Genomic DNA, 27,422 nt, shown 5'->3' with positions numbered 1-27,422 from the left:
CCCCGTGTCCCTCCCTCCTTTCAGCACTTGTGTTTTCTTTTGGGACTTCATCTCCCTTTCACGAGTGGTCCTGCAGTCTGGGTGGGACTCTGACGGTGGGCACAAAGAGCAGGTCTGGCCAGCGACAGGACTGAATTGCCCTGGCCACAGTGATTAGTTCAGTGACAGGCTGATGGCTCCAGCTGGGTCGGCGAAAGCCTTCCCGGGAATCCTATTGGGGTTTCCTGACACCCAGTTTTTAAACAAAAATTTTTATTTGGCCCTGGCCGTTTGGCTCAGCGGTAGAGCGTCGGCCTGGCGAGCGGGGGACCCGGGTTCGATTCCCGGCCAGGGCACACAGGAGAAGCGTCCATTTGCTTCTCCACCCCCCCTCCTTCCTCTCTGTCTCTCTCTTCCCCTCCCGCAGCCAAGGCTCCACTGGAGCAAAGATGGCCTGGGTGCTGGGGATGGCTCCTTGGCCTCTGCCCCAGGCGCTAGAGTGGCTCTGGTCACAGCAGAGCGACTCCCCCCCCCCCCAGGGGCAGAGCATCGCCCCCTGGTGGGCAGAGCGTCGCCCCTGGTGGGCGTGCCGGGTGGATCCCGGTCGGGCGCATGCGGGAGTCTGTCTGACTGTCTCTCCCCGTTTCCAGCTTCAGAAAAAAAAAATTATTTTTTATATAGAGAGGTGAAATTCACATAATATAAATGTAACCATTTCAGAGCGAACAGTTTAGTGGCATTTAATACAACCACCATCTCTATCTAGTTCCAAAACATTGTTATCACTCCTAAAAAACCCCCTGTACCCGTTAAGCAGCCATTCCCTATCTCTCTCTCCTCCCCGTCCCTGGTAATCGCCCATCTGTGTTCTGTCTCTACGGATTTCCTCATTCGGGGTATTTCATGTAAATGAGATCGTACAATACTACATGGGCTCTTGTGTCTGGCTTCTTCCACCAAGCATCATGTTTTTGAGGTTTATCCACATCTTACGGCTGAATCATGTTCCACTGTGTGGATAGACCACTTTTTATCCATTCGGGAGCTGATAAACATTTGGGTTGCTTCCACGTCTTGGCTATTGTGAATAGTGCTGTTAGGACCCTGTATGCACATATATTCGACTACTGGTTTTGAAATCCTCGGCGTATATATCTAGAGGTGGAACTGCTGGGTCACGTGGTCATTCTACACTTGGTGTTCTGGAGGAACTGCCCAACAGTTTTCCCCCGCAGTGGCGCCACTTTCCCTTCCCACCAGCCACGCGGGAGAGGCGCCGCACCCGCCTGCCACGACAGGACCGGAACCCGCGGAGCGCGAGGCCGGCGCAGAGGCGAGTCCGCACGAGAGCAGAGAGACGACTTCCTCTGACAGTTCTCTGAGCAGCCGGATCTCCTAATCCCTAAGCTCAGCCTACCATCTGACTTTTCAGTTATGCCGGGGTTTTTTTCTCCATCAAAAAAGGAGTTTGAAAGAAAAGTGGGTTTGAATCTGGTTCCTGTCCCTCGCCAATGCAAAAATCCTCAGTAACACACGGTTGAAGCATCTCAGTGGTGCGGCCTGCTCACCTTGTGCATGCTGCGGTCAAAGTCGTCCTCCTCCCCTCCAGACGAGAACCTTCTGGCCCGGGGCACTGCCAAAGGACAGCTAGGATCAGCTCCTGCACGTGCTCCCCACTTGGCCTGCTCCCGAGGGAGGGTACGGCGGGGTGGGGCAGAAGAACCCAGACAGGTGGGGGTTTCCCATGCGCCTCCACTTCCTAGCCGAGTGGCCCTGCACAAGTGCGCTTGGTGAACGGCTACTCCGCCGTGGGCCTCCCTGTGTGGAGATGCCCAGCCTCCCTTCCCATTCTTGGGCTGTGAGGCACATGTGAAGCTAGCTGCCCGAACAGAGCTAATGAGCCATGGTGTTGGGACTTTGCCTGACACTGGAGAGAGAGAAGTCCTCTTTCTGCCAAGAGTAGGAGGTAAGCCTGGACCTACTGGAGCTCATTCTGCTGTGATGAGGGCAGAGCCAGCCTGAAAATGAAGCCACCCAACCCAGGGGACAGGACAAGTCCTGGTGACATTCATTCACCTCTAGATTCAGCTGTGCCACAAAAACTTTCAGTCAGGTGACCCAGAAAATCCAGATTTGGCCTAAGCCATTTAGAGTTGGATTTTCTTTTTCTTTTTTGTTTTGTTTATGCTTTTGTGATTAAAACAGTTTTATTTAAGATCCCCCTTCCACCACCAGATCACCTGATGGGCGTGGTCCTTTCTGCCTGTGCAGCCTCTGAATACTTATCTGTGTCTTACGACACTGATCACTGTGCACTTTGGGTTATAGTAGTGCTGGTGTCTTATCTCCTTTCTAAACAGAGACTCCTTTGAGGGTGGGGAAGGGGGTCATCTCAGCTCCTCAGAAGCTTTGGTTAGAACAACATTCAACCAAAGGTGTGCATTGAATCAAAACGGCACTGGATGAAAGCTCCTCTCCATACTTGAAGAGACAGCTTGGGATGCCTGATTGGCTGGGGTTGCACCTTGAGGACCACTAAGAGCCCTTGCCAGGGTGCCTACAGCAGCCTTCCATCTGCCTACAGCCTCTCTTTCCAATCCTCCACACTGTTTTCTACCCTACAGCCAAGTGGTCTCTTACAAACACAAAGCTGATCATGGCATCACTTTGAATGGCTTTCCACTGTTTAAGAGAAGGACCAAAACCCATATGGCCCAGTGGGATCTGGACCCTCACCACCTCCTTCCACCCGCTCTGGGCTCAGGGTGAAGCTGACAGCCTTTTCCTTCCCCCGTGGAGCCCACTCTCCCATCTTGGATCTTTGCAGATGCATCTCTGCTCTGTTGGCTTGCCGCCTCCTCACCCTCCTGTAGCAGCAGAGTCCCTGCATCTGAGAGGATCTGGTCGTCTCCTAGACTGGAGAGCATGCCCTCTGACCTCCTGTGTATCACCTCCCCTCTATTTAGGACCTGTGTCTTCTCCACAAGGGCAAGATCATGGTCTTGTTTGCTTTGCTTCCCAGTGTCTCCCTAGGGCCCATGGCTGGCCCTCAGTGTTTGCCAAATAAATAAACGAACGACCATGTGAAGGAGTGGGTGACTGTCCTGGCTCCCTGGGTCCCTGGTGTAAGTGACAGGGCTCTGGCCTTGGCTCCCCTGTGGGGCACACTACCTTTGGGGGACCCGTGGTAGGTCCAGTACTCAGACTCTGTGGCATAGTAGGGGTCTGAGGAGTAGGCTGGACTGTACTTGGAGGCCTGGCTGATGTCCTCACTTGTTTTGCTTTTGGTTGCTGTTGACAAATCACCTGCAAAGGATGCAAAGAGAGAGCGCTTTAGGGAGGCAGAGTGTTCTAGGCTGTTCTCCATGTCTCAGCCAGGCTGCAGCCCAGGGGAGTGAGGCCACTTAGAGGCCCACATCTGGGACAGGGAGCACCTGCGCTGGAAAAGCACTGCGGCCATGCCCGTATTTGACAGTTGGGGATCTGAACACCAGAGAGGACAGGGGCTTGCTCAGGACCACACAGCAAGTTTGACCAGCACTGGATCGGACCCGAACCTCAGGGCCCCTTCTATCACGTTCCATGGACTCCCAGGTATGCTCCTAAGCGAACACTGAGGCCGTGGCTCCTGCAAGTCAGAGCAGACACGTCCCAGGTGAGCCTAGCCCTTACCTTCCTTACCCTCTAGAAGCCTGCCTGTGGATGCAAGCCACACCCTGGGGATTGCAGGCAGGACCATGCTGCATGTTATGTTAGGTCAACCTTCTCACACTGAAACGCCAGGTCCTTCTTGGGGAGATTATGACCGAAGGAAGGAGCACTGGACAGGGAGCCACTCAGTGGTAACAGTGAGCAAATCCTTCCCCTCTCTGTCTCCGTTGCTTCACCTGTGAGCATTGGACTTGGTCTGTTGGCTCACGTGCCATCCGGCTTCAAGCTTCCACGTGAATTTCACAACAGGGGTGGGTGACCATCAAACCCATCGCAGGCACAAAACCTCCAAGGGCAGTGACTTCAGCACCAAAGCCTGGCTAGAGGCTGACTAGGGCAGAGAGAGGGCTAGGGAAACGCGCACAGCCTCACGACAGTTCCTCAGGAGGGAAGCTGCAGGGACGAACTCCAGGCTCCGGGCAGCAGGGCAGCAGAGGGTCCAGGATGGCCTCGGGCAGCTCCGGGCCGTGCCCCTCCCCCCGCAGCACTCGACTCCAAGGCTTTCTGGTCCTCTCTGATGGGGGTCCCGCCCCAACCAACCTCATTAAGCCATTTCACCCCCATCTTGTCCACTCAGTCCCCCTGCATCCCAGACTCCCAGCTTTGGTGCTGCCTCTCAGAGCCATCTGGAAGATTCCATGCAGTCCTGAGGGGACTGGGATCTGGGGCCCTCTTCTGGATACAAAGTCAAACTAGCTTTGTCAGGGTTGGTGACTTTCTGTGGCCACTTGGGCCATGTGGTATGTCCTCTGCAGCCACACACAGATGTGCACATGCTTGCAGACTCCCCTGGACCTCAGCCCAGCGCCCTCCAAAATCAAGGATGCTTGTCTGAATTATCTGGTCCTAAGTATCCAGAGCTACTATTTACACGTGTGCCGTCCCTCCCACCAGCTCAGGGAGTTCATATCCCCGCCCAGGCCTGCTTCCACCGGCTCCATTTTCCACCAGCTCTGTTATCGCACTAGACCTGTGGGCACGGGAGGTGACAGGGTGACAGCTGCGTCCCTGCATCCTCAGCTAAGAGACGTGCTTATTCAACTGAGGCTCAGTAAGTGCTTCTGCGAGAACCGCCAGGTTTCAGTGATGAACGGCTGAGTATCAAAGCCCTGGGAGCGTCTCCCAGGGGCACGCTGACAAGGCTGACTCTGACCATGGAACCTAGGACACCAAGCATAGGGACAGGGTTTGGGAAGAAGGTGGCAATGGATTTAGGGAATATGAGGTCTCCCTTTCTCTTTTATAACATCACCAAACTCTTCTGCAGTGCCACCTGGAGTGACTGGAGGAGGGCAGTTAATAGGAAGGACCGAGGTGCAGCCTCGCATGTGTCCTTGGTGACGCATGCAGAACCATCGGCTCAGGTGTTAACTGCCCCACACCCCCTGCCTGGCCGTGCTCTCTCTGCCTCTGACCATACCATGCCGCTTGTAGATCGGGGGTTTCCGGTAGATGTTACTTTCTCCAGCTGCCAGACAGACCCAGAGGGGACAGCAGGGAGGGGAGAGAGAGAGAGAGAGAGAGAGAGAGAGAGAGAGAAAGAGAGAGAGAGACAGGAGAAAAGGAGACAGCAGTCGGTCAGTCGATCTCAGAAGAGAGAGATGGTCATCAAGTTTTCCCAAGGGTCCACCATCTCTCCCCAGTGGACTTCCTCTCCCAAAGCTGAACTTCCAACCTCATATCATCAGGTGCCAAGAAAGGTGAAGAGAGAGGAATGGGTGGATTTAAATGGTGCTGAGGGAGGGACTTGGGGCTTGAATGGTGAGCATGCAGTTAAAAGGCGGGTGCGTGCTCAGCAGGACCCTGTGCAGGAAGGTGTCCCCAGCCTCCACCCAGCAGCCGTGCCTCATTCCACATGGAAGTCCCAGAATGCTGCAGCATGGTTCAGCATTATCTCCCCCCTCCTAAAAAACAGACAGGATGGGAGCTTTCTGAGACGGTTGAGAAAGGTGTAGATGAACAGCAGGATGAGCTCCTAGGGAAAAGTGAGTAGGGAGTGAAAACCTGAGCTCAGCATTGGGAGAGTAGTCTAGGCCCGGCTCTGCTGTCACTCAGGGTGATCTCTTGTCCAAATCCCACCTAGAAGGTCACCTACCACTGTCCCTCGGCCTGACCAACTCTAGCCACATTGACCTGCTGCCAGTTCAGTGTCTACTTGCTGTTCACTCTGCCAGGATGTTTTTCCCTGAAATCTTCACAAGGATGATTCCCTATCATTTTTTGGCTTCAATGTCACCACCTCCAAGAAGCCCTCCCTGACCTCACCTAGCCCAGCCTTCCCCACACCCCAGTCACTATATTACATACCGTTTTATTATGTTTACAGCACCTACCATTACCTGAAATTATCCTTTTACTTATTTGTTTACTCATTTATGATCTCTCTCCACACATCAGAACATAAACACCATGAAGGCAGGAGCCGGGCTGGTTTCGGCACAGCCAGAACCTCAGGGTCCAAACCAGTGCCAGGCCGTACAGAAGGGATAACAGAAGTTTATACATCAGCAGCACGATCAAGATTCAACTCTTAAGAGTTTTGATGCAAAAGTCCCTGACTTTCAGCCTGACTACTGTTGTGTCTCATCGCGGTCCCTGGACACAACAGGCATTTCCCTGGGCTGCTTCCTGCGGTCCTGGCCAAGGCTGACTCTGTCAAGTGAGTGGACTAAAGGCTGTGGGTGTGCCGGGGCTGGAGGGTGGGTTAGTTCGGGTGACTGGTTAGGGAGGGTTCCCAGGAACCACTTCTCCACGTGCCGGAGCAGGGAGCAGGGTGCCCGGCGACCCCACGGAGCATGCATCCTTGCCGGAATCCGGGCTGGCGGCCTACCTGGGATGTGAAAGTGCTTGGGAGCCTGGTAGGAGGTCGGAGTGGAGGACCTCACATCTAACTGGCTATGATATGGAGAGCTCCGGCCACTCTCGGGCCCTGGAGCGGGCAGGCAGTGGTCCCCAGAAAGAACAGAGGCAGAGAAAACAGGCATTAATGCAGTGGCAGGCGAGGGGCGATGGTGTGGCGGCAGCAGGGACGGCGGGGACGGCTGCGCGCATGCACTGTGTCTGCAGAAACTGGCCCGACTTTGTTTCCCGCTTCCCCCAAAGTCAGATGCCGTGGTGGAAGGATAAAATCCCCAAGCTTCAGGGGGCATCTCCACCCTTTCCCCACCTACTCCTCCCTTGACTGCTCTGCTGGCTTCACCCCTAACCTCGGGGCTGGCCTGCCTGGCCTGGGTGGGGCAGGGCTGCTGAGGAAGGGCAGGGCCAAGCATGAGGCCCGAAGTGTCATCCCCAGCGAGGGCCTTGGGCTGCCTGCCACTTTCCTCTCCTGGCCGCTCACCGCCCATTTTCCCGCAGCTGCTCTTCCTGTCCCCTGCCAAGGGCACCTGCAGGGACTCAGTGAGGCCCAGCCGGCCACCTGGGTGGCCACAGGCCTGCAGAGGCCATGCTGTGATGGAGATCTCGGGGAAGACCTGTTCTGTCTCTGTGGCAGGGGACATCAAGCTACTGGAGCGTCCCCCAGGCTCGCCCTGTCCCTTTGGGGCCTCCCCCTTCCTTACCAGAGCGGTAGTAATGGTGAGGCGAGCGGGAGAAGGTGGGGGACATGCCTTGCCGGCTGTAGGTGGGGGAATCGATGTATCCCGGGCTGGAGGCCCGTCTCTGCCGGAGGTCCATGTTCTCGTAGATGTCCTGGGGGAGAAAGGGGGGCTGTGAGCAAGGTTAGCAATTAGGCGGGCCTGTGGCCCAAGGAGGTGGGGTGGTAGTGAGTGACAGGGGATCCAGATTCTAGGGGCTAAGGCATGGCGCTGCCCTTCTGAATACAGGGACCTGCTCCTTGGGTCACACGCACAGCCTAAGGAAGGGTGAAGAGAGTTTTCGGGGCCTTCACCCATGACTGACAGGCCCTTGCATGGAGCCTGTGGGTCAGGTCCCTGGCATCCTGGCCGCAGATCACGGAAGCATCAGGGAGGTCAGTTCTGGGTAGAAAGGGCACATCAGGTTTGGCCCCAAGCATTTCCACCCTTTATGCCATCGCCCCTTCCTCCTGGTCATGCTCCTGTCTCCCTATTGCTGCCCTGGTTGGGTCAGGGGCTCAGGTCCTTTGGGGGGTTGGGGAGGGTGAAATCAGGGCCTATTTGGTCAACCTAAAGGGACACAATTATAGAAAAGGTCTCCCCAAACCAGCTAATTACCTGGGAGTAGGGAGATAACATTCCCAGCGACTTAGAAGCGAGGAGTTTGAAGGCAGTCGTGGAAGGAGAGAGAAGAGGGTGAGAGGGAGGGACAGAGAGCAGTTAAATGGTTAAGCAAAGAGAGGGCCTTAGCTGCCCCTTGGCCTCCCTGTCCATATAGCCCCTCCCTAGAGTCCCAGGTATCAGCCATACTGACAGGTGACAGGAAACCTTGAGATTATGCCCTTTTTTGCAAATGGGAAACCCAAGGCCCAGAGAAGGAACGGGACGGCTCAGAGGGACTCAGAGAAGAAGTGGCAGGGTCGTCACCTGGACTCAGGCCTCTCCACGCAAGCTCAGAGTCATTTCGTGACCCTTCCTTGTCCCTTTACCAGCTTATGATCCCTCTGTGGTTCATGGGGACAGTGCCCAGGGTAGGGGATCCAAAGGTGAGGCCAAGCAAGGGCCATCTCTGCCCTGTGGAGAGTTAGCTTCTGCCAAACATTAGGTCCCTTTTGCTGGCACATTTCAGGGGCTAGAACTCTGAGAGTCTCAGCACCGGGTTCTCACATCAGACGGAAGCCACTCCCTTTCATAGATGACAGGGACAGCGGTGGGACAGGGACGGGGACCCAGATCTGTGCCTTCGTCTGCTCCAAATGATCTCAGCTCAAGAGTCTGGGATGGGATTAGAAATCTCCCAGAACACTGACTGCCGGGACCTCCAGGGTTGTGGCCACCCTGCCTTCTCCAGAGAACACTTTCTCTTGTCTAGCAAGCATTTCATTATTTCAAAAGCCATCTGATGGCTGAGTTTTTCTAAGAATTTCTCTCTTGCTCTGAGCACAGGGACCGAAAGCCAGGTGCAAACACTAGAAGCCCAACTAGCCGGTATTATAAACCCAAATGGCCATTAAGCGTGGCAGGGGATAGGAGCCATGGGCTGTGTGTAAAATTTCTCCACTGTAAGAAAAACAATAGTTCAAGTGGTAAGTAATTACAAGTTCTCAGCTTCAATGCTGGGGTTCTCAGGGAGCAGTGGGCATTCGGGAACTGGAAGCCCATGACCAGTCTACAGCAGGGCACTGCTCCCCATCTCTAGATGGTGGACATACTGGTGTAGTGTCGTCAGCTCTAGTTATTCAAGTAAGGCCAGATTTTTGGATGAAAATCGCCTGATTTTTAAATGTCGACTGTAAATTCCAGTTTGAAAGAGTCTGGGGCCAACACTGTGGAGTGCAAAGTGTCTGTGATGGCGGGGACTGGGCACCCAGGGGCCCTCCTCTCCTCCAGCAGCCCCGGGGACAGGGGCGAGATGCCATACCTCCCCATAGCCACATCTCTCCAGCATCTCGTCAGACGTGTATCTGGAATGAGGCTCGTAGGAAATGAGGTCGGGGCGCTGTACCTCGTAGATGGACTTTACCTTGGGGAGAGCTGCCAGGTCTTTGTAATTAAGGATCTCATTATCCACCTTAGCCTGGGGGAGAAGCAGGTGCACAGGAAAGAAGCAGAAAGATGAGCGGAAAGGACAGAGGAAAGCAAAACCGGGCACAGGGAGAACGAGCTTCTCAAGTTCCCAGGAACGACAAAGCTTTAGGACGCCAGACCCGTAGGATGTGAGGACAAGACAGGCCTCAGAGCCCACCCATCCCAAAGGGCTGACAGTGTGCACAGGGGACGTGGGGGGCCCTGTGCTTTACGGGATTTGTCTCCTCCAAATGGCATGGCGTGTCTGTGAAGTGTCAGTACTCTTTTCTATTTTCTGGATGAGGAAACTGAGGCTCAGAAGGTTCTGCAACTCGCACCACTTGGCTAGTTGGTTTGAATCTAGTCTGAACTACACAGCCTGGGTGCAAACTGCCTTCTGACCCCACAGAGTGAAGACACCCCATTCACAGCATTCCTGAAGAGGATGATGAAGACAATGAACACAGAAATAAGCACGATAGAAAACACTAGCTAACGTTTGGGAGCACTTATTATGAACGAGACACTGTTCTGAACCCTTTCTACGGGTCAACTCAGTGAATCCAGGCGACTCACGGCTCTAAGAGGAGGTACTAATATTATCTGCATTTTTGAATAAGGAAACAGGCACAGAGAAAGCAACTAACTTGCCCCAGCTCCTATAGCTAATACGTAGCAAAACCAGAATTCCGACCCAGCCAGCCTAACCTGAGAGCCTGCCCTTTCTGTTCCCCAGGGTGGGCAGTTCACTGGCTTACAGCTGTCCCAGGGCAGCACTCAGAAAGTGGCTCCTTACGTAGGACCGAACCAAGCCTCGAACTACGTACTACCTGACTTCATTTGAGTTCAGTTCTCTAGAACTGCATGTGTGAGGAGACGGCTTCCCCTCGCATGGACAGTCCATGTCTCATGGTTCCTGAAGCCGTGTTCTTTCCATGTCGGCCTCCTCCAATGGCTCCTTTGGTGTCTGCTGTGGTTAACCAGGACCTGTCCCCCATAACTATGGTGGCTTGCAAGGTCCCGAGGTGAGGCTGATTAAGAGAGGCCACTAGATAGGAATCTCTGGAGACTATGTTATCCATAACATTCTCCGAGGGCTTTGGGGGTCAGGTAAGTCTGAGGGCCAAGATGACTGTAGAGAGAGCAGCTTTCCTCGAGACCTTAGAAGTGTTGGTATGTTAAGCACTTCCCAAAGCCCTTCCTCTATTCCACCCTGTCCCGTCCGCCTGCTGTTTGGGCACTGTTCTACTCTTTCCCCTTTGCCCCTAGACCCACTGTCCACTCCTCCTTGCACCGATCTTGGCTCTGAGGTCCCATGGACTGGATCATAGGCTCTGGGTTTGCCAAAGGGGGCACCTGCGGAGTGGGAGGTGAGTGAGGAGGCTGTGTACCGGTCACCCCTGCACCTGCCCTGCTAGCTGTGCTTGGGCCTGGCTCCTGTCTGGGACTGCTATTCCATAGCCCTGGCTCTGACCATCCTTTTTCCCTGGGCTGAGAGTGGTGACAATTTCCTGCTCTTGTCGTCCCGGGATGCTGCCCACACCTCTGCAAACACTCCCGTCACAAAACCTGTCTCACTTAAACCCTTTGAAGTGTGCCATCTCATCTCTGCCAGACCCTGCCTGGGTCAGGCATCATATCTGTCCCACTCTTGGGGCGTGTGGGTAAATGGAGCCTTATTAGGAGAGTCTGCTTGCAGAAGTAACTGCTGCCTTTCGTTCTGGGGTGTTAGGTCTTGACCTTGAGAGCTTTTGGCACCTTGAAAACTTGATTCAACCCATCAATATTCTTCTTGGCACTTTACTCCAAACCTTAAAACACTAAATTTATGTATCTTCCTATAGCTGCCTTGGTTACTGTTTATAAATGAGTTTACAGTGACTGGACACAGGCATCCTAACATAATTAGCCAGGAAGGAAGGAAGAGACCACATGGAGCTGGTCCAAGTCAGGTCACCTGGAGATGATTCTAGTAGTCAGTAGGGGGTGGGGCAAAGTTGGAATGAACCTGTCCCTCCAGGTACACTAGTCATTTTATTTTACTACCAAACCTCAGTATTTATAAAACTTAAACCAATACTTGGCCCTGGCCGGTTGGCTCAGTGGTAGAGCGTTGGCCTGGCGTGCAGGAGTCCCGGGTTCGATTCCTGGCCAGGGCACACAGGAGAGGCGCCCATCTGCTTCTCCACCCCTCCCCCTCTCCTTCCTCTCTGTCTCTCTCTTCCCCTCCCGCAGCTGAGGCTCCATTGGAGCAAAAGATGGCCCGGGCGCTGGGGATGGCTCCTTGGCCTCTGCCTCAGGCGCTAGAGTGGCTCTGGTCGCGACAGAGTGACGCCCCAGATGGGCAGAGCATCGCCCCCTGGTGGGCATGCCGGGTGGATCCCGGTCGGGCGCATGCGGGAGTCTGTCTGACTGCCTCCCCGTTTCCAGCTTCAGAAAAATACAACTCTATAATTCTGCCTGTTATTTCCTATCCCAAAAGCAGTTGGATGGATTCTCCCCGGAATTTGGAAGCCATGTTTGGAATGGTCTGACTTAAAACATGGCTCCCATAACAGGTGCAGTCATTCCCCAGAGTCGCTGAAGGCGAGGTGCCCTTAGCGGGAGGGTGGGAGGATACAGAGGGGAAGACACAGGCCTGAACCGGGGTGTGGGGGTAACTGATCTCCGTGTGTCAGCCCCCAGCTGGAAGGCACATGCAGGTGCCCCAGGTCACCTGTAGCCGAGCTGCTTCTCACAGGGGCAGCCCGAGGTGCTTCCTCCAGACCTCCAGGGTGGACATCATCAGGGCCTCACTTTGAGCTTTGCTCAAAGGTGAGCAAAGCTCCTCAGTGCCCGAGGGAGACCAGCCAGGGCTTGAAGGCATCATAGTGCGGTTCTCAATATCCCGAGCTCACACACCTTGGGAACTGTCTTCTGGAGACAGGTCCACTTTGGTCAATAACCTTCTCACGGAGTAGGCCCTGCAGCTAAGCTCAGTAATCCTGCTGTGGTCTGGCCCCATTCATAGCACCAGGGACAACCAATTCTCATGTCCTGCACAGGAATCGTCAATAAGGACAGCCTATGATCAAAGACACTTGCCTTTTGTGAGAGCCACATGGCAGTATTGACCCATATTGAAATGCAACCAGTGATTACTCTTACATCTTTTTTTTTTCCATTTAAACAGAGGAAGAAAGGAAATGGTCCCATCAATGGGCATTATCCAGTGATTAAGGAGGAAACTGGATGTGGATTAGGAGTAAAATAATGATCTGGCAATAAATGACATATCCAAGGGACCTCTGAGGTCATCTAACTCAACTCTTGTCCCCTTTGCCACATCCTTGGCTGTGGTGAGCATCTCTGTGTTTGATTGCCCCTGGGGATGGGAGCTCAGACACATGCACAAGCTTTACTCCATCCCCGGACTTCTCACGTGACCAGAAAGCTCTTCTTGATGTTTGCACATGTTTCCACATTCATACGGCTTCTCCTTCCTTTCTGCCTCTTTATCGCACACCACTGTCTCCACATCGACATCCCATCCAATACCCACTCTGAATAGCACCCTGACCCCAAATTTGTATCTTGCCCTTGTCTCAGTTAAGTGATGGGGAGGGACGCACATGGAACTGGCTTCCAAGCTTGTCAAGGGCGCTCGCTGTTGCACTTTCTTTCTCGTGCACCCACCAATCTCGACAGTATCCCTGTAGCTGTGTTCACTAATCCGTGCCCCCCAAGGGCAGGGGCCATGTCCTCCCTGTCCCCCACTGTATCCTCAGGACCCAGCACAGAGCCCAGCATATGTCAGGCCACATGAGGTAACAGGAGATTCGGGCTGGATGGGAAACCTGACCGCGGTCCTAGCTCCCCTTTAGATTCCAGGCTGGGGGACAACAACCCCTTTCTGCGGCTGAACAGGGATACATACGCAGATGACTCTGTTGGGGGACCCAATGCTGGATCCAGGGGGCGAGATGGAAGTCTCAGACGTCCGCCGGTGCTGCGCGAGAGACGAGAGACGGAGACAGAAGGGGTGAGACACCGCGCCTCCGACTTGGTGGGAAGGGGTAGACGGGGTGTAAGAACGCAGCTCTTGGGGGAGCGTTAACAATACTATTAGAAGCACTGTCTGGCTATTTCTGTACTTTCCTTTTATTTTCTGCCTTCTAACCCGACGTCTGAGTGTGAATGCAGTCAGAAATGCACAGGACTTCAGGCTGCTGGACTGATTATGAATTTGTTTTTTGTTTGTTTGTTTTTTTTACAAATTTGTCATTGGCCTTTTAGATAGGAAGTTACTCATAACACTTTTCTATTGGGGTAATCCTAGTCAATATGTATTTATTTTAAATGAATAAAATTGGTTAGTACTCATTCCTTGGTAGTTTGTTTATACAAAACGTAAAAGTAGGCTGGACTTCATGTAATTGCACAAGGTACTGACTGTGTATAGTAAAATGACATCAACCTATGTGATCAATTTAAAAAGTCTTTCTCTCAACAATGGCAGTGAAGGACCAATGGCTTCCTTAGCAACACGACACTGTGTCAATCCTGGGGCATCTCAGAGAGCGGCAGCACGCTGTGGTTAAAAAGCAAACAGATAGGGAACCAGGGATCACTGATGAACTACGTGATTTTAGGGGTCTCGGATTCCTACCCTGGAAAACTAAGGGGCTGGCATCGGGGACTGTCAATTCCCTTTCAGATCTCTCCTCCTACAACTTAAAGCATTGCAAGCCGGGCTGTTGAGCAGTGTTTCCCAATCTGTGGCTTGTGAATGCGTGTGGCTCTGGGGAGATGGATTTAAGGGGAACGTTTGATCATACGAGTCCCAGCGTGAGAGAGTAAAGGGTACAATTCTCTTTCAGTCCTCTTAGCTCAAGGAGGAAGTCTCAGTGTCGTGCTAATGCATTTCAGCAACTGTCCTGACAATTGCTAATGCCCCAACACCACCCCCACCTTTTTTTTTTTAAACAAAGAGAGTGCAGGCAACATAATCTAGCTGGCATTTCCCAGATGTATTCTTAAGAATTATTTCATTTTCACTGAATTTATTTTATGGTTACCTTCTATTTATAGCAAGTAATACTGGTTTTTCCACTTGGTGAGATAAAGGTTTGTTTTAAAATAAGTTTAGTTGAGGAAAAAACAATTCTGCCTGGCTGCATCACTGTGGGCAAGTCACTGCTGTCTTAGACCTCGGTTTTCTCACAGGCAGATGTCCACAGGCAGAGTCTCACAAGGAGAGCGTCCACTCAGAGAAAAAGAAAAATATCAACTACACTGCTCACAAAAATTAGGGGACCAGGGGAACGTACTGTTAGCCTTTTGAAAAAAAAGTTGGTTTTGCATCTCATTTGCATAATTGAACAACTTTGACTTGTCCTTTGCTTTTCTGATGTTCTTGTTAAATAAAAAAAAAATTAAATGCTTCTTTTTTTTTTATTGCTTCATATTCATTTTGAAATCTCCCCTAAATTTTGTGAGCAGTATGTATAGTGATACGGGTGGTGCATAGATATGCACAAAGCATCCGGGTTGCAGAAGGGTGACTGAAATTTGAGAAACACCCCAAAGAAGAAGATGATTAGGTGTTTGTAATACCTTAAAAGGTAGAGGCTGTGGAAGAAACAGGAAAAAAAACCCTCATGGCTCAAAATTTATACATCAATAAACTGGCTCTTTCCCCAAACTTACATTAGGTGGATGAGTTGGCAAAAGAGACACCCATTTCACCAGCTGGTCAGAAACTGTACATGAGTTTTTAGCTGAAACTCTAGCGGGTGACTTCATACAGTCTCAAGGGACCAAGTTGATACAAGAGGGCCAGTGTGTAAGGACACCTTGATCACTGAGAGCCCCCAACACACACCCCAGGTGTCTCCTCCACGGCAGCAGGGACCCAGGGACAGGGCCCTCCCTGCAGTTCTTGGATCATGAACCCAGAGTCACAGCACTCCCTGGTGCTCGTCAGAGCACCGGAGGGCAGAGGGACATGGGACCCCAGCTGGTCCCGTGGGCGCCTGGAGACGCCTGCTGAGCTGCCTGGTGCATTACTGCAGGCAAATCACCACCCTCTTTAGACCCTGCTTTTCTCACAGGCAAAGCCCCATGTGCCCTGTGACATTAAAGGAATCACGTCAGATAGTAGCTGTGAACATCCTCTGCCAACTCTCAACCCCTGTGACAATATTAACCGTTATTGTTTATAAAAGACCTTGGGCTGGAGTACCTCAGAGAGGCTGCCATCTTGGTAAGCAATGGTTAAAGTGTAACCTCACCCCAGAAACACTTACAGACTCTCATTAGGACACTGCTGTACAGGTTTCAAAGTGCTCTCACACCCAACGTCTTAATCCCTTCAAAAGCCCTAATAGGTGGGTGTTCCCATTAAGGAAACCCAAGGACACAGGCACCCACTTGGGAGCATGCACACTAAGCAATGACTTCTACCACAGCTCAGTGCCCCCAACCTGTGGCAAAAACCTGGCTGGGCTTGCTTACCTTTAACTTCTTCTCTGCCCGGGCTGCCTGTTTGCAGATTGGGTGCCAAACCTCAGAACCTGGGGGGGGGGGGGGGGGAAGTAACAAAGGCTCAGATGTTTTACACCTACCAGCATTAAAATCTCTCCCCCACCCCTCCCCCATGTGCTCCCTCAACAGCATATGTGCCCTACAGAGCAGCCAGGGGGACCCCTGGTTTTCCTGGCTCTCTGCTGCTGCATGGATTCAGCCACCGGTGCACTCTATCCACCTGTTCAAATCCTAGCCGTTCCTCAAGGTCCACGTCTCACATAACATCTTCTTGCAAACTTTCTTACCTGCCAGCTGAGAGGGGCTTCTCTCTCTGCTGTTGTCCATCGTTCTTTGTATCTCTCAACACGTATGGCCCTAAATCATAGTAACGTGTGGATTTATCACCCCCAACTAAATTAAGAGCTCTTCCTGGGCAGGAGCTGGGCTTTACTCATTGCTTGATCCCCCAAGCACCCAGCATGGGACTTCGCTCTCAGCGGAGTCTCCGTACATGTTTGTGGGGTGAATAGATGAGTGGACGACTGGCAGTGAGTGACACGTGGCAGGTGGTTAATAGATGTATGTTGAATGAATGCATGGCAGTGGAGGTGAAGTAAAGCGACAGAGCATGGTGAACCCCAGCCTTCCTTCCTCTTCAGAGACTTATGACGGTTGCCCAGAGGTATCACGTTTAAGGGGGAGAAGTATCGTGATGCATATTCTGCTTATGAGCATTGTCTTGACCTGGAAATTCCGAAGAGTCTCCAGACTCTTCAAATTTAGTCCATCGCATTTTCTTGTGGGTGGGAAGCCAGTTGGCCAGCCCCACACTGAAAGGCCAATTTGGAAAGGCATGAGCAACAGGTGGCCCGTCACATGTCGAGAAGGAGCCCCAGATATTACACATTCCCCAAAGAAGGGACAGGTGTCCTGGATTAGAAGGAAAAAATAGCAGCATATTATCTCCCTGGTGCCATTCCTCTTGTAACCAGCCCTGAAAGGAAAGGAGCCAGCAAATGGCTAGATTCCTGAGCACCCAGATGGCATTTGTTTGTCTGATTTGGTTTTTAGGACCTACTCGCCATTATGGTTTGCTGCCTGGAACACCAGCACTGGAGTACTGGCTAAGTAACAGGGGCTTGGTTTAAGGTTGAACAATCTGACCCGAAAGTGCAGTGAAGAGAGGAAGGGCCTGGAATAAGGAGCCCTGGGCTCTTGTTTCTGCTCGGCCCCTAACACCTCCTGTTTATGGGTCCCAGCCTCTTCATCTGAATGACCACGAGGTGGGCTTTGAATGGTCCTGGAGATTATTTTCATCCCTGAAATTCTAATTCTAGGGCCATTTTGCTCTTTGTGGGATAGGGATCTCAGATTCTTGTTTGCTGACGTTCTTGGGTGTTCCCTAATGATTCAGCACGAGTTTAATTCCTTCTACGTAAAGTGCAATGGCTCTCAGAGCCCAGTAGAGGGACTCTGGGTCTGTGGCTTGATCCAGCCACCTCAGGGCGTGTCTACTACCAAGTGGTGGGTGGGGATCCTCGCTTTGGGGAGTTACTAGAGAGAGCATTTCCGGGTCCTCTCTGAGCTGCTGCGAAATCCACCAGGAGTTGTTTACCACTGTGGCTCTGGCAGGAAGCACATGTTACAGGTCACTGTAGGAAATGGATGAGGTGGACACAGATGTCTGAGGTCAGGAGATTAAGTGAAAGAGGCAGAGCAAAGGTAAAAGGTCAGGCAGAAGTTCTCATAGGGGGAAATCATGTGTAAAGGGAGGGGTCAGATGAGATGGTCTCTGCATGCCACTGATATGTCTGTTCTGAAATAAACCTGAGTTCAAATCGCTTCAGCACTCCGCACACAAGAAAGCACGTTTGTAAGATGTGAGGGGTCAGAAATAAAAGGGAGAAATAAAATATAATTGAGCATGAAAGAAAAAAAAGAAATTTGGGAGTTGGCAGAGTATCATTTAAATTAAAGCGTGGAGGGATTTGTTGGTGGTCAGCAATAAATGTAGATAAATGAAGGTAAGAAAAGACAGTTTGTTCATGAAGATCCCTATGAAATTCTAGTCTGCTGAGCTTCCTCCCTTAGGTAATAGCTCTGCAATGGGCACTGACAGAGTAGGGACCTCCCTAGCGAACGGAGAGGGAGGTCGGCGACCTCTTCTCTGAGCTTTATCCCCAGAGCCCAAAACACTGCCTGGCTCCTGTGAGCTTAACAAAGAAATGAATGAATGTCTTTTAAAAAAGGACAGTGGTATGCACCCAGAGGAGGATGGTAACCATCACAGAAGGGTGAGAAGGATTTATTTTGGTGTGAGTATTTTAATGCTACTCTGTGGGAAGAGGGATTGACTTGTTCGTCATGTCTGTAAAGGAGAACAAGGATCAAAAGCAAAAGTTTCAGGGAAGGAAAATTTAATGTCTGAAATTTGAATAGGCTCACTCTGCAAGTGAACTTCCTGTCCCTGGAAGTATGTAAGCACACGCTGGGTGTGTAATGCTCAGTAGGGATATTGTTGAGGAGTTGCATCATGTGGTAGCTACACCCATGAATGTTTACTCTCTCTCCCAACCATGCAGATGTCATCTTTCCGTCTTAACAGGCTTCTCTGTATGGGAAAATAATTATTTACCGCAATGCAATGATTTCGACTAGAATATAAGTTCCATAAGAAGTGTGACTCATATCTGTCTTACCTGCTGCAGGGGCAGCAGATCCTTAATTAATACTCACTGAGTGAATGAAGAAACAAAAGAAACATGATATTCTATTTTAGGCCAGGTGAATTCTCTAAGCTGGGCTTCGAGATTTAGACAAGTTGTAGAATCTAGACTTTGATTCAACAGCTATGATTTTAGATTGAACATCTACACAAATATTTACTAGAACGGGGTTTGTCAAAGGGTGACTTGTGGACCACCCGGTGAATGCAGCTTCCTGGACCCTGGAAAGAGCCCCTGAAATCAATTTCCTGGAGGTGGGGCCTGGAAACCTGTGATTTTAACAAGCTCCCCGGGTGATTTATGACCTTAAATTGGAGAACCTCAAGGCTAAATATACCAGTTAATGCTCAAAATTTGTTCCCTTAGGAATGTCATGAAATAAAGAAATCAATTTTATGAGACAGGACTCTAACTTGTAAAAATTCAACATTTATTGCCTGTTAGACTCCTGGTTCCACGAGCCACACTCGTGGCTGTCACCCGCAATTCCAGGTTCTGCACTTAGAACCTCCTGCAAAGGTTATGGAAGTGAAGGATTAGCAGTTTCTGCATCAGCTGAATCAGAGATGGAGATCTAATTCTCTCAAACTGTCCCCGAGCCAGGTATTAAGGCTGTTTTTAATCCATAGCCGAGTCAGCATTCAGTCTTATCTGACTGGTTATAGCACCTGTCACATTGGGGACTTATTTAATGTTTGAGAACCCACTCACCTCTCTGTTGGACCTTGAAATTCAATTTGCCAACTCTTTATCATTTTTTTTGAATTAGTGGATATTTTATGCCAAAACTGAAGCTGGTGCCATGAGCTCCCAGAATGCCTAGCTGGGGTTACAAATAGAGCAGTGACTGAAGCTGTCCCACCCAAGGCTGTTTGGGCAGCACAGTGTTTTCTTAAGTATTTTTGAATATGAATGAATGCAGGTGGCCAGCGACCCTTCCTGCTGCTGCCTCCCAGCCCTTCTCACCCATTTCAGTAGTTTAAGCAGGCGGTTGAGTTTCCAACCCCCGATCCCAGCCAGCTGGTTCTCTGATTTCTCTTGAGTACAACAGGGTAAAATTTCTGAGTTCTGCCTCTATGTCAGCAGCACCACCTTTGCCACTTAGACGTGCTAGGGCCTCGGAACGGCTCCTTTGAAATCCCCCACCCAGATAACAAGTCTGGTGCATCCACAGAATGGAATATTACTCAGCCGTAAGAAGGAATGAACCATTGGTACACGCTACAACCCGGATGAACTTGGATAGCCTTATGCTACGTGAATGAAGCCAGACACGAAGGGCCACATATGACATGATTCCATCTGTATGAAGTATCCAAAAAAATAGATAAATATGCAGAGACAGAAAGCAGATTGGTGGTTGCCAGGGTTTAGGAGGAAAGGATATGAGGACCAATAGCTTAATGGGTACAGGCTTCCTTTTGGGGTGATGAAAATGTTTTGGATTTAGATAGTGGTGGTTGCACAGCACTGTGAATGTACTGAATGTCACTGAGTGGTACACTTTAAAATGGTTACTTTTATGTTATGTGAATTTTACACAGGTATGTAGCTATAGGCAGACGCATCGTATATATAGGTTTTAGTACTGTTGGTGCTTTCAGACATCCCCAGGGCAACTTGGAACTCTCTCCTGTAGGTGAGGGTGGCCCTCTGCACACGCAGAGCACTGAGAACAGGGTCCGCCTTTGGGCAGGCACCATGTAAGTGTTAGCTGTTTTTGTTATGATTGTTGTTTTCCCTCCCCTTCCAGAAGAACATGTGTTTTCCAGGATCCAGTTTGGGTAAGGGGAAGGCAGTAAGGAAAGGCTTGCAGGGGCGTGGGTGGTGTTTCCTCTGCTGTCCCCAGGACTGGGGCCCGGCTGGGCGAGGAGCTTGCAGCAAGCAGAGGACTGGCTGTGCAGGTGGAGTCACTAAGCAGAAGCGGCCAGAGTGCCCTTCTGGGAGGCTGGGCTCGTGCCCAGGGACGAGGACACCCCGGGAGAAGTAGAAAAGACCAGCTTGCTTGGAGCTGACACTGTCAAGTGGGCTTGAAGCTTCATAAAGAGGCTGCGGGGCAAACCCACTTAGCTGCCAGGAAGCTAGTTACCACGGACATGAAGTGGGACGAGGAGAGGATGAATGGCAGTGCCGAGTACTTCATAGGAAATCATAGCTGCTGAAGGTAACAGTTAGGTCGGTAATTAAAATGTGTTCGTGCTTACATGTGTCAGGCACTAAATATTTTTATTATTGTTGTTGTTATTATTAGAACTAATACCTAGAGAGTGCCTGTGCCAGCTCTTATGCTATGCTCTTTATAACAGTAGTACTTAACTAAAAAATAGTAATGATAACTAATATGATAATGATAATAAAAACTGACCATGATAAATAATCATGATAACATTTATAAGCACATATGCTGAGCCCTGTGCCAAGCGTTATTGACAATGATGATGACGTTGACAAAAGCCGGAATTTATGAGTGCACAGCATCACCGGGAAGGGCCATTTCTGCCTTACTGGGTGTTTATCATAAGCTTAGGCTGGCGGAGCTGTTGGGCCGGGCTCTGTGCTAAGCCTTTCCCCTGCATTCCCTCCTTTAATCCTCACAACAGCTTGGTGACGTGGGGCCTATTATCCTGTTCTCAGATGGGCAATTGGGTGAGCTTAGCCCACTTGACCATCATTGTCTCCTGCCCAGCATGGATGTGGGCATGTGCCCCAAATCAGGCTTCTCGGACTCTCTCTGGGACTTCTCTGCTGAGCCTTGCAGGGGACACTACCCCTCTGCACACATGGTGGCAGGGGTTGGCCATGCCCTCCTTCCCCTCTCACAGAGGCAGCCAGTCTGGGCCAGGAGAGCACAAGGCCACCTACAAAAAGCAGCAGGGAGAGGAATCCCCTGCTGACACCGTGGGCCTCTCAACCCAGCTGCTACTCCTGAGTGCTTCTCGGTTATGCGAGCTGTTCAGTCCTCTTTTGCCTGATGTCATTTGAGTGGGGTTTCTGTCACCTAAAAAGTCCAGACTAATAAAACATCTCGAGCTGAATTGCGAGTATCTGACAAGTTCTTGACTTGCCCCGCAGGCAATATTGTTTCCCAGAAAATAGAGGAAGCAACCGGGGAAATTGCTACTCTGGACCTAATTTCGATCAACATGGACAGATTGGCCAGGGAAGTGGATGTGACATGTGCCTGGTGAGAAAATGGCCACACTGTCTTGAGTCTGTGGTGACTGGAGAGGAGCAAGTTGGAAACAGACTTTAACACACGAACTTAAAACTACTACGCTCTCCTAGCTATAGGATTCAAGATGTTTGGTACCCCCCCCCCAAAAAAAATTGCAGCTCATCAAAAATTAAAATGTACTCTATTTAAAATGAAATACACTTAGTAGAGTCAGACTTTAGGAAATACCAATTTAGCACGGTAGCAGGATATGTTTGAAGAGTCTAAAATTATGTAGCAGGATTGGGAAAACATGAGACTGAAAGTTTTTAAGCATAACTCCTACAACCTAAGCTGTCAGCAGAGAGATCCAATTTAAAATAACAATGCTAATCTACTAAATTATAGCAACCAAGATGACGTCTGTGCCTTTTCAAGTGTGGTTTGATGAGATGAGTTGATTACGACGGAGGGCTGGCATTCCATAACCCATAACAACGGGCAACACCTCTCTTGGACAGCTATTAGCTCAGTGAACCTCCTGTATGGTGCTTGTGAGAGGACAAAGATGCCTCAGCTAAATACCAACCCAGCTGTGCTGGAAACACACACCTCCTGGTACCAGGACCCTGTATTATCTGAACTAAAAAAAAAAAGAAAAAAAGAAAAAAAAGGTGACCTGAAATAGACTGGGTTTGGGGTAATTATCACAGGAAGCTTTCAGGGCACCGTTCTGGATTTGCATTCACACTGAACTAAGGCTCTTTATTTTGGGCCATGGACCCCACACAATTCTGTGAGAGCTACAGACCCTCTCCTTAAAGAGACACACGTACATGCAACCTTCAGCAAGTCATTTCAGGGGACTCATCAGATTCAGAAGCCCAGCTATGAACCATAGGTTAAGAGTTCTAATAACAAATGAAAGGAAACCCTAGCAAAACAGGCTAGCTAACCTCGGCCCAGGGACATCACCTCTCCAAACTCCCTTATTCTCTAAAATGCAGGAGTAATGATTTATGGTTCATAGGGTTATGATGATAAAACGGGATATTGTATTTAAAACTTTCATATAGAAAGTGCTCCACAGATATCAGCTGGTGGCAGTTTATTTATTTATTAATTATTATTATTATCAAGGCCTATAATTTGTTATAATATTTTCCTTAGCAGAGTAGCGTTTGTCCTAGAATTGCATAAATGACTTCCGTCCTGATGTTTAATTAAATATACAAATGACAACAGGGTCCTGTTTAAAAGTGTGCAGCTGAATTCTTGTTTCCAGTGTTATTCTCCGTGAGCTACATTCTGGGTTCGGAAAAACTCGCACTGATCCAGCAACTGTCACCTTTGTGACTTCAGTGTAAGTTTTGCCCTGAACCTGAAGCATTTTGGTGATTATTTTTGCTGCACAAAATCAGTGACCCAGTTCCCTGGTGATGCCCAAAGGGAGGCTTTGGACAACAAACAGATTAGAAATTTGGCATCTTTACAAGAACAGTGAGAAGACTGAATGCACAACAGAATTTAAATAAAAGAAAACTTGCTCTTCTCTCCTGGGGCCTTGGAATTTCTCATCCAGACAGATGTCAGGTTTTTCCCAATTAGAGCCCCTCAGAAAGCCATCACAGAGCAATTAGAACACAAATAAGCTGACCGGAAGAAGCTCCTGCCTCCACAGAGATGCCTTCTGAGTCTGGCTATGGAACTGGCCGAGCGGGGCTCATGCGCTCGGCAGGTTCCTAACACTGTCTCTCCTGTGTGTGCTCTGTGGGGCACTGAGCACCCTCACAGTCATCTCCCAGTTTTGCAGGAGGGCCCTGTGGCGTGTGCTTGTTCTCAGAGCACTGGGAGTGTGGGCCAGCCACGCTTTCTCCGCTGTGCGGTGCTTCCTTCCACCGTGGGCCTTTGCACCTGCTGTTCTCTCTCTCTCTCTGCCTCCAGAAACTTCCTTCCCTCTTCACCCTCCCACCTCCCACTCGCTTTCAAGATCTTGACTAGATGAGGAGTCTTAAAACGTGCTCCATTGTCCCCAAGTTCCCCCTCCACAGCACTTAGCCCAGCTCGCCGCTGACTGTCTGCACTTCTGCTGGGGTCAGGTTTCTCTCCCCTGAGAGGACACGCCACCCCGGAAGCAAGGACACCTGCCTCCTTCACCTCAGAGCACCCAGCCCATCCCAGAGAGCCCGCCACCTGGCAGGGCCTCAGGATGAATGAAACGCGGTGTCATTCTTCTCATTGTATAGGTGAAGGAAGAGACTCAGAGAAAAGTCACAGTCCATTAGGGGAGGTGCTGATCCTTGAACCCGGGAGTCCTGGCTCTAAGCCAGTTTCTCACCACTCCTCTGCTCCCTGGGAGGACAGTTTCCTTGCCATTTCTGGGGAATATTATTTCAAGTTCTGGTGCCTCCACCCAGGGAGGCTGTCCAAGGCAATCACAGTCACACCCCTACTCCCTCGGTAGCTGACATCCTCTCTCCGAAACGCCCACAGCCCAAGTCAGCATGACTCTGGCATTGGACAGCCTGGCCCCCTTATTCCAGGATCACTTGGCATCTCCCAAGGCAGGTCCTTGAAGGCCCTGCAATTACTCCCACTCTCCCAGGAGCCAGCAGGGTAGGGAGCGGGATAATTAAGGGGAATGGTGACAGGCCTCACGATCACAAAGCCGTTCACTTCCTCACTTAACTCTTCCAGCATTCTGAGACGCTCTGGTCGGGGCAGGCCTTGGGAGACAGTGGTGCATGAGGACAGGTGCTTCACGAGTGCAGGGACATGTCTGCCTGGCTCACTCCTACACCTCCAGTTGTTAGGACAGAGCAGGCCCACAGACGATGCTCAGCAGGTTTTTGTTAAATGAATGATCCAAGAGGTTATCTACCACGTGTCAGGAACTTAGCATGCCTCTACATAGGGACTGTTACAAGCTGATTTGACAGGTTAGGCAACCAAGGTTCAGAGAGTTAAGAGATTTCCTAAGTCAAAACTTAGGAAGCAGTGGAGCCAGGGAAGGGGGAGAGGAATACCATGCAACAGATTTTTCAAACCAAGTGCGGAATCTAGATTCCCAAGGTGGTCACGGAGACTCAGGCGGGCTTCCTAGCACATAACACAGGGTCCTGCAGCAGGAACCACTCAGGGACCCAGGCATGGAGGGATCGATGCTCACAGGAATGGCAGGTCTAGTCCTTGCAGCAGGGGTTTCAAACTCGCGGCCCGCCGAACAATTTTGTGCGGCCCGCAGACTAATCCACGAAGTTCAAAATATTTTGGATAAAATTAAGTAAGCCTAGGGGCCTACTTGTATTTTTCATTTCTCTAGCATCCTAGCTAGATATTAGCTTAATTAACAGCAGTTGTGATGCGAACTACAGTTTCTGGTCGTTTTGTGACACTGAGTAAACTGCATGTACAATTGTGCTTGTTGTACTGATTTTTTTTTGTTTTCAACTGCAGTGAGAAAAGTGTTGCGTAACAGTTGCCTTTTGTAGACCTAGTGCGGCCCGCCAAACGGCTGTGATCTTGCTCTGCAGCCCACATGCTGAGTTGAGTTTGAGACCCCTGCGGCTTGCAGGGACCTGAGTAAGCAGGCAGGCCCTGGGTCCCAGAAGGTGAGGTGCAGAGAGCTGTGGAGTGGGAGTTATAAGGCCTGTCCCGTTCTGGCCCCTGCATGCTCTGGTTCTCATGCAAGGCTCTTCTTCTCTCTGGGCTTCACTTTCCCCATCTATATAATGGGGGTTGTTACTTTATAGTCTTGGAGGACCTGTGGGATCCTTCCACCTCTAACTCCTGTGTGACTGTACACACAAACAAGTAGTTGCAGAGTCATAGCATTTTAAAAATGGTTATCTAGAAATTCCAACACAGGAATTTCTGCTCCAGCATTGAAGAGTCTGTTGGATAGCTATAGACTTGTGTTCTTTTCTTTTCTTTTTTCTTCTCTTTTTTCTTCTCTTCTTTTTCTTTCTTTCTTTCTTTCTTTCTTTCTTTCTTTCTTTCTCTCTCTCTCTCTCTCTCTCTCTCTATTTTTAAATATATTGTATTGATGTGGTTTCAAGTGTCCTACTCAATATCACACCCTCTATGTCTAGACCTGTGGTTCTTACCCAGGGATGATTTTGCCTCCAGGTGACACTTAGCAATGTCTGGGACATTTTTGTTTGTCACAGTGGGAAGGGGATACATCCAGTCCCCGTACCTAAGAACTATCTGGCCCCAAATGTCAATAGTGCCCTGGTTGAGAGACCCTGCTCTAGGCAAAGGGACTCATTTTGTCTTACAGGAGCTTCTGGACCCGGGCACTTGTGGCTACAACAAGCTTGATAGGAAGACATGCTCTATGTGGCTGCCTCTCTGGCCTTAGATCTGCCTTGTAGGTAAGCCGGAAGGAAGGGTCCTTGCTCCTCCTTGAGCCAATTATTCACACGTCTGGGGTGGCTAATCATAGCAGTTCAGCCAACAGTGATCACCTGTAGAGTGAGTACTTGTGGGACCAATGTCAAGGCGGCGGGGCCAAGGCCAGGAGCAAGGGCTCTCAGGGACAGGCCGATACTCGACCATAAGCTGGAGGGGGTCAGGTATAAACAAGGGGACATGGGGACCCAGGGAGGAGGGAGTACGTTAAGTTGTCAGTGGGGTCAGGGCACCTGGGAGGTTTATGAAGTGGGTGGTGACTAAAGGGGTTGGGAATGACAGGATTTTCAAAGGGGGGCACGGGAAGACAAGCGTTCTTATTGAAGACAAGGTTCGCAAACAAAACCCGGAGGCATGAGGCCCATGAGTTCACCTGAAGGACTGAGCACCATCTCAGCCACAAGGGCAGGCCTGGCCCGCTCTTGCCCACCTACCTATGCATGGCCGCCACACCGACTCCCCGAGGTCTCCAACACTTGCCATTTCTTTACCCACCTCAGAGCCTAGCAGATCCTGTCCCCTCAGGTTGGCGCACCCCACCCCTCCCCTCTTTGCCCAGTTAACAGCCACTCATCCTTCAGGTCCCAGCTCTTCCTCTGGGAACCTTCCCTGACGCTCCTCCTCACCCCGTGATGTGATCCCATAGTCCCACACTTCTCCCCGTCATAAAACTTGTCCCGGTTGACCGTTGTCTGTGTGATTATGGGCTACGATCCATTCCCCCCACTGGACTGTAGGGCAATGGGGGTAGACTGTGGTGAGAACTCACTATGCACCCCAGCACGGAGCCCACACATGGTAGGGACTGGAGAAATAGTTGTTGAATGGATCAAGAAACAATTGAAATTGGGCAGCTTAAGGGTTGGGTTGGTTGAAGGGTAGACAGGCAGTTTGAGACGTCATGATAGGGCCCTGAATGCTAGGTTAAACTGGTGGATAAGGAGGGGCCCCACAGACCTCTTAAGAGGGCTGTGCCAAGAACACCATGATGACCTTGAATGACGGACTGGGCAGAGGATGAAGAACTAAATAGAGCCTGGAGACTGATCAGGAGACAGTTGCAAGAATCCTGGAGCCAGAGGGTTGGGCCCTGGAAAGGGGCAGAGGGAAACCAGTCCTGACCTGCTTCTAAGAGACTGCTGGTCCCCTCCCATTTTCCTCTGCACCTCCTGAGAGTCCGTGGGAAGACCCGGGCAGCAGCCTGGGTGACACTCTGAGATGTAGGGAGAAGGGAGGGGAGAGGGAGGTGGAGTAGAGGCTGTGATGCTGCAACTCAGGCAGCATCCCTCTGAG

General features: G+C 50.7%; 1 protein-coding gene across 3 annotated transcripts in view; it reads right to left on the bottom strand.

Annotated features, from left to right (window-relative positions):
- The window catches only part of ABLIM3 (actin binding LIM protein family member 3), a 107,800-nt gene that overhangs the window by 13,201 nt on the left and 67,177 nt on the right, over positions 1-27,422 (bottom strand). Inside the window, exons 9-17 of one of the 3 annotated variants that reach the window (XM_066272956.1) lie at positions 15,825-15,883; positions 13,246-13,317; positions 9,184-9,339; positions 7,881-7,910; positions 7,248-7,377; positions 6,521-6,619; positions 5,111-5,158; positions 3,151-3,285; positions 1,548-1,612 (exon numbers count right to left, since the gene is read on the bottom strand). In XM_066272956.1, coding sequence (XP_066129053.1) covers positions 1,548-1,612; positions 3,151-3,285; positions 5,111-5,158; positions 6,521-6,619; positions 7,248-7,377; positions 7,881-7,910; positions 9,184-9,339; positions 13,246-13,317; positions 15,825-15,883 — 794 coding nt within the window. The remainder of the gene's footprint in view (positions 1-1,547; positions 1,613-3,150; positions 3,286-5,110; positions 5,159-6,520; positions 6,620-7,247; positions 7,378-7,880; positions 7,911-9,183; positions 9,340-13,245; positions 13,318-15,824; positions 15,884-27,422) is intronic. The other 2 variants (XM_066272954.1, XM_066272955.1) reach the window with 2 other exon arrangements.

This window comes from Saccopteryx bilineata, chromosome 4 (genome assembly GCF_036850765.1).
Source record: "Saccopteryx bilineata isolate mSacBil1 chromosome 4, mSacBil1_pri_phased_curated, whole genome shotgun sequence".
Taxonomy (NCBI): domain Eukaryota; kingdom Metazoa; phylum Chordata; class Mammalia; order Chiroptera; family Emballonuridae; genus Saccopteryx; species Saccopteryx bilineata.
The sequence above is the reverse complement of the archived record's forward strand: the minus strand, read 5'-3'. Positions and strand labels throughout refer to the sequence as shown.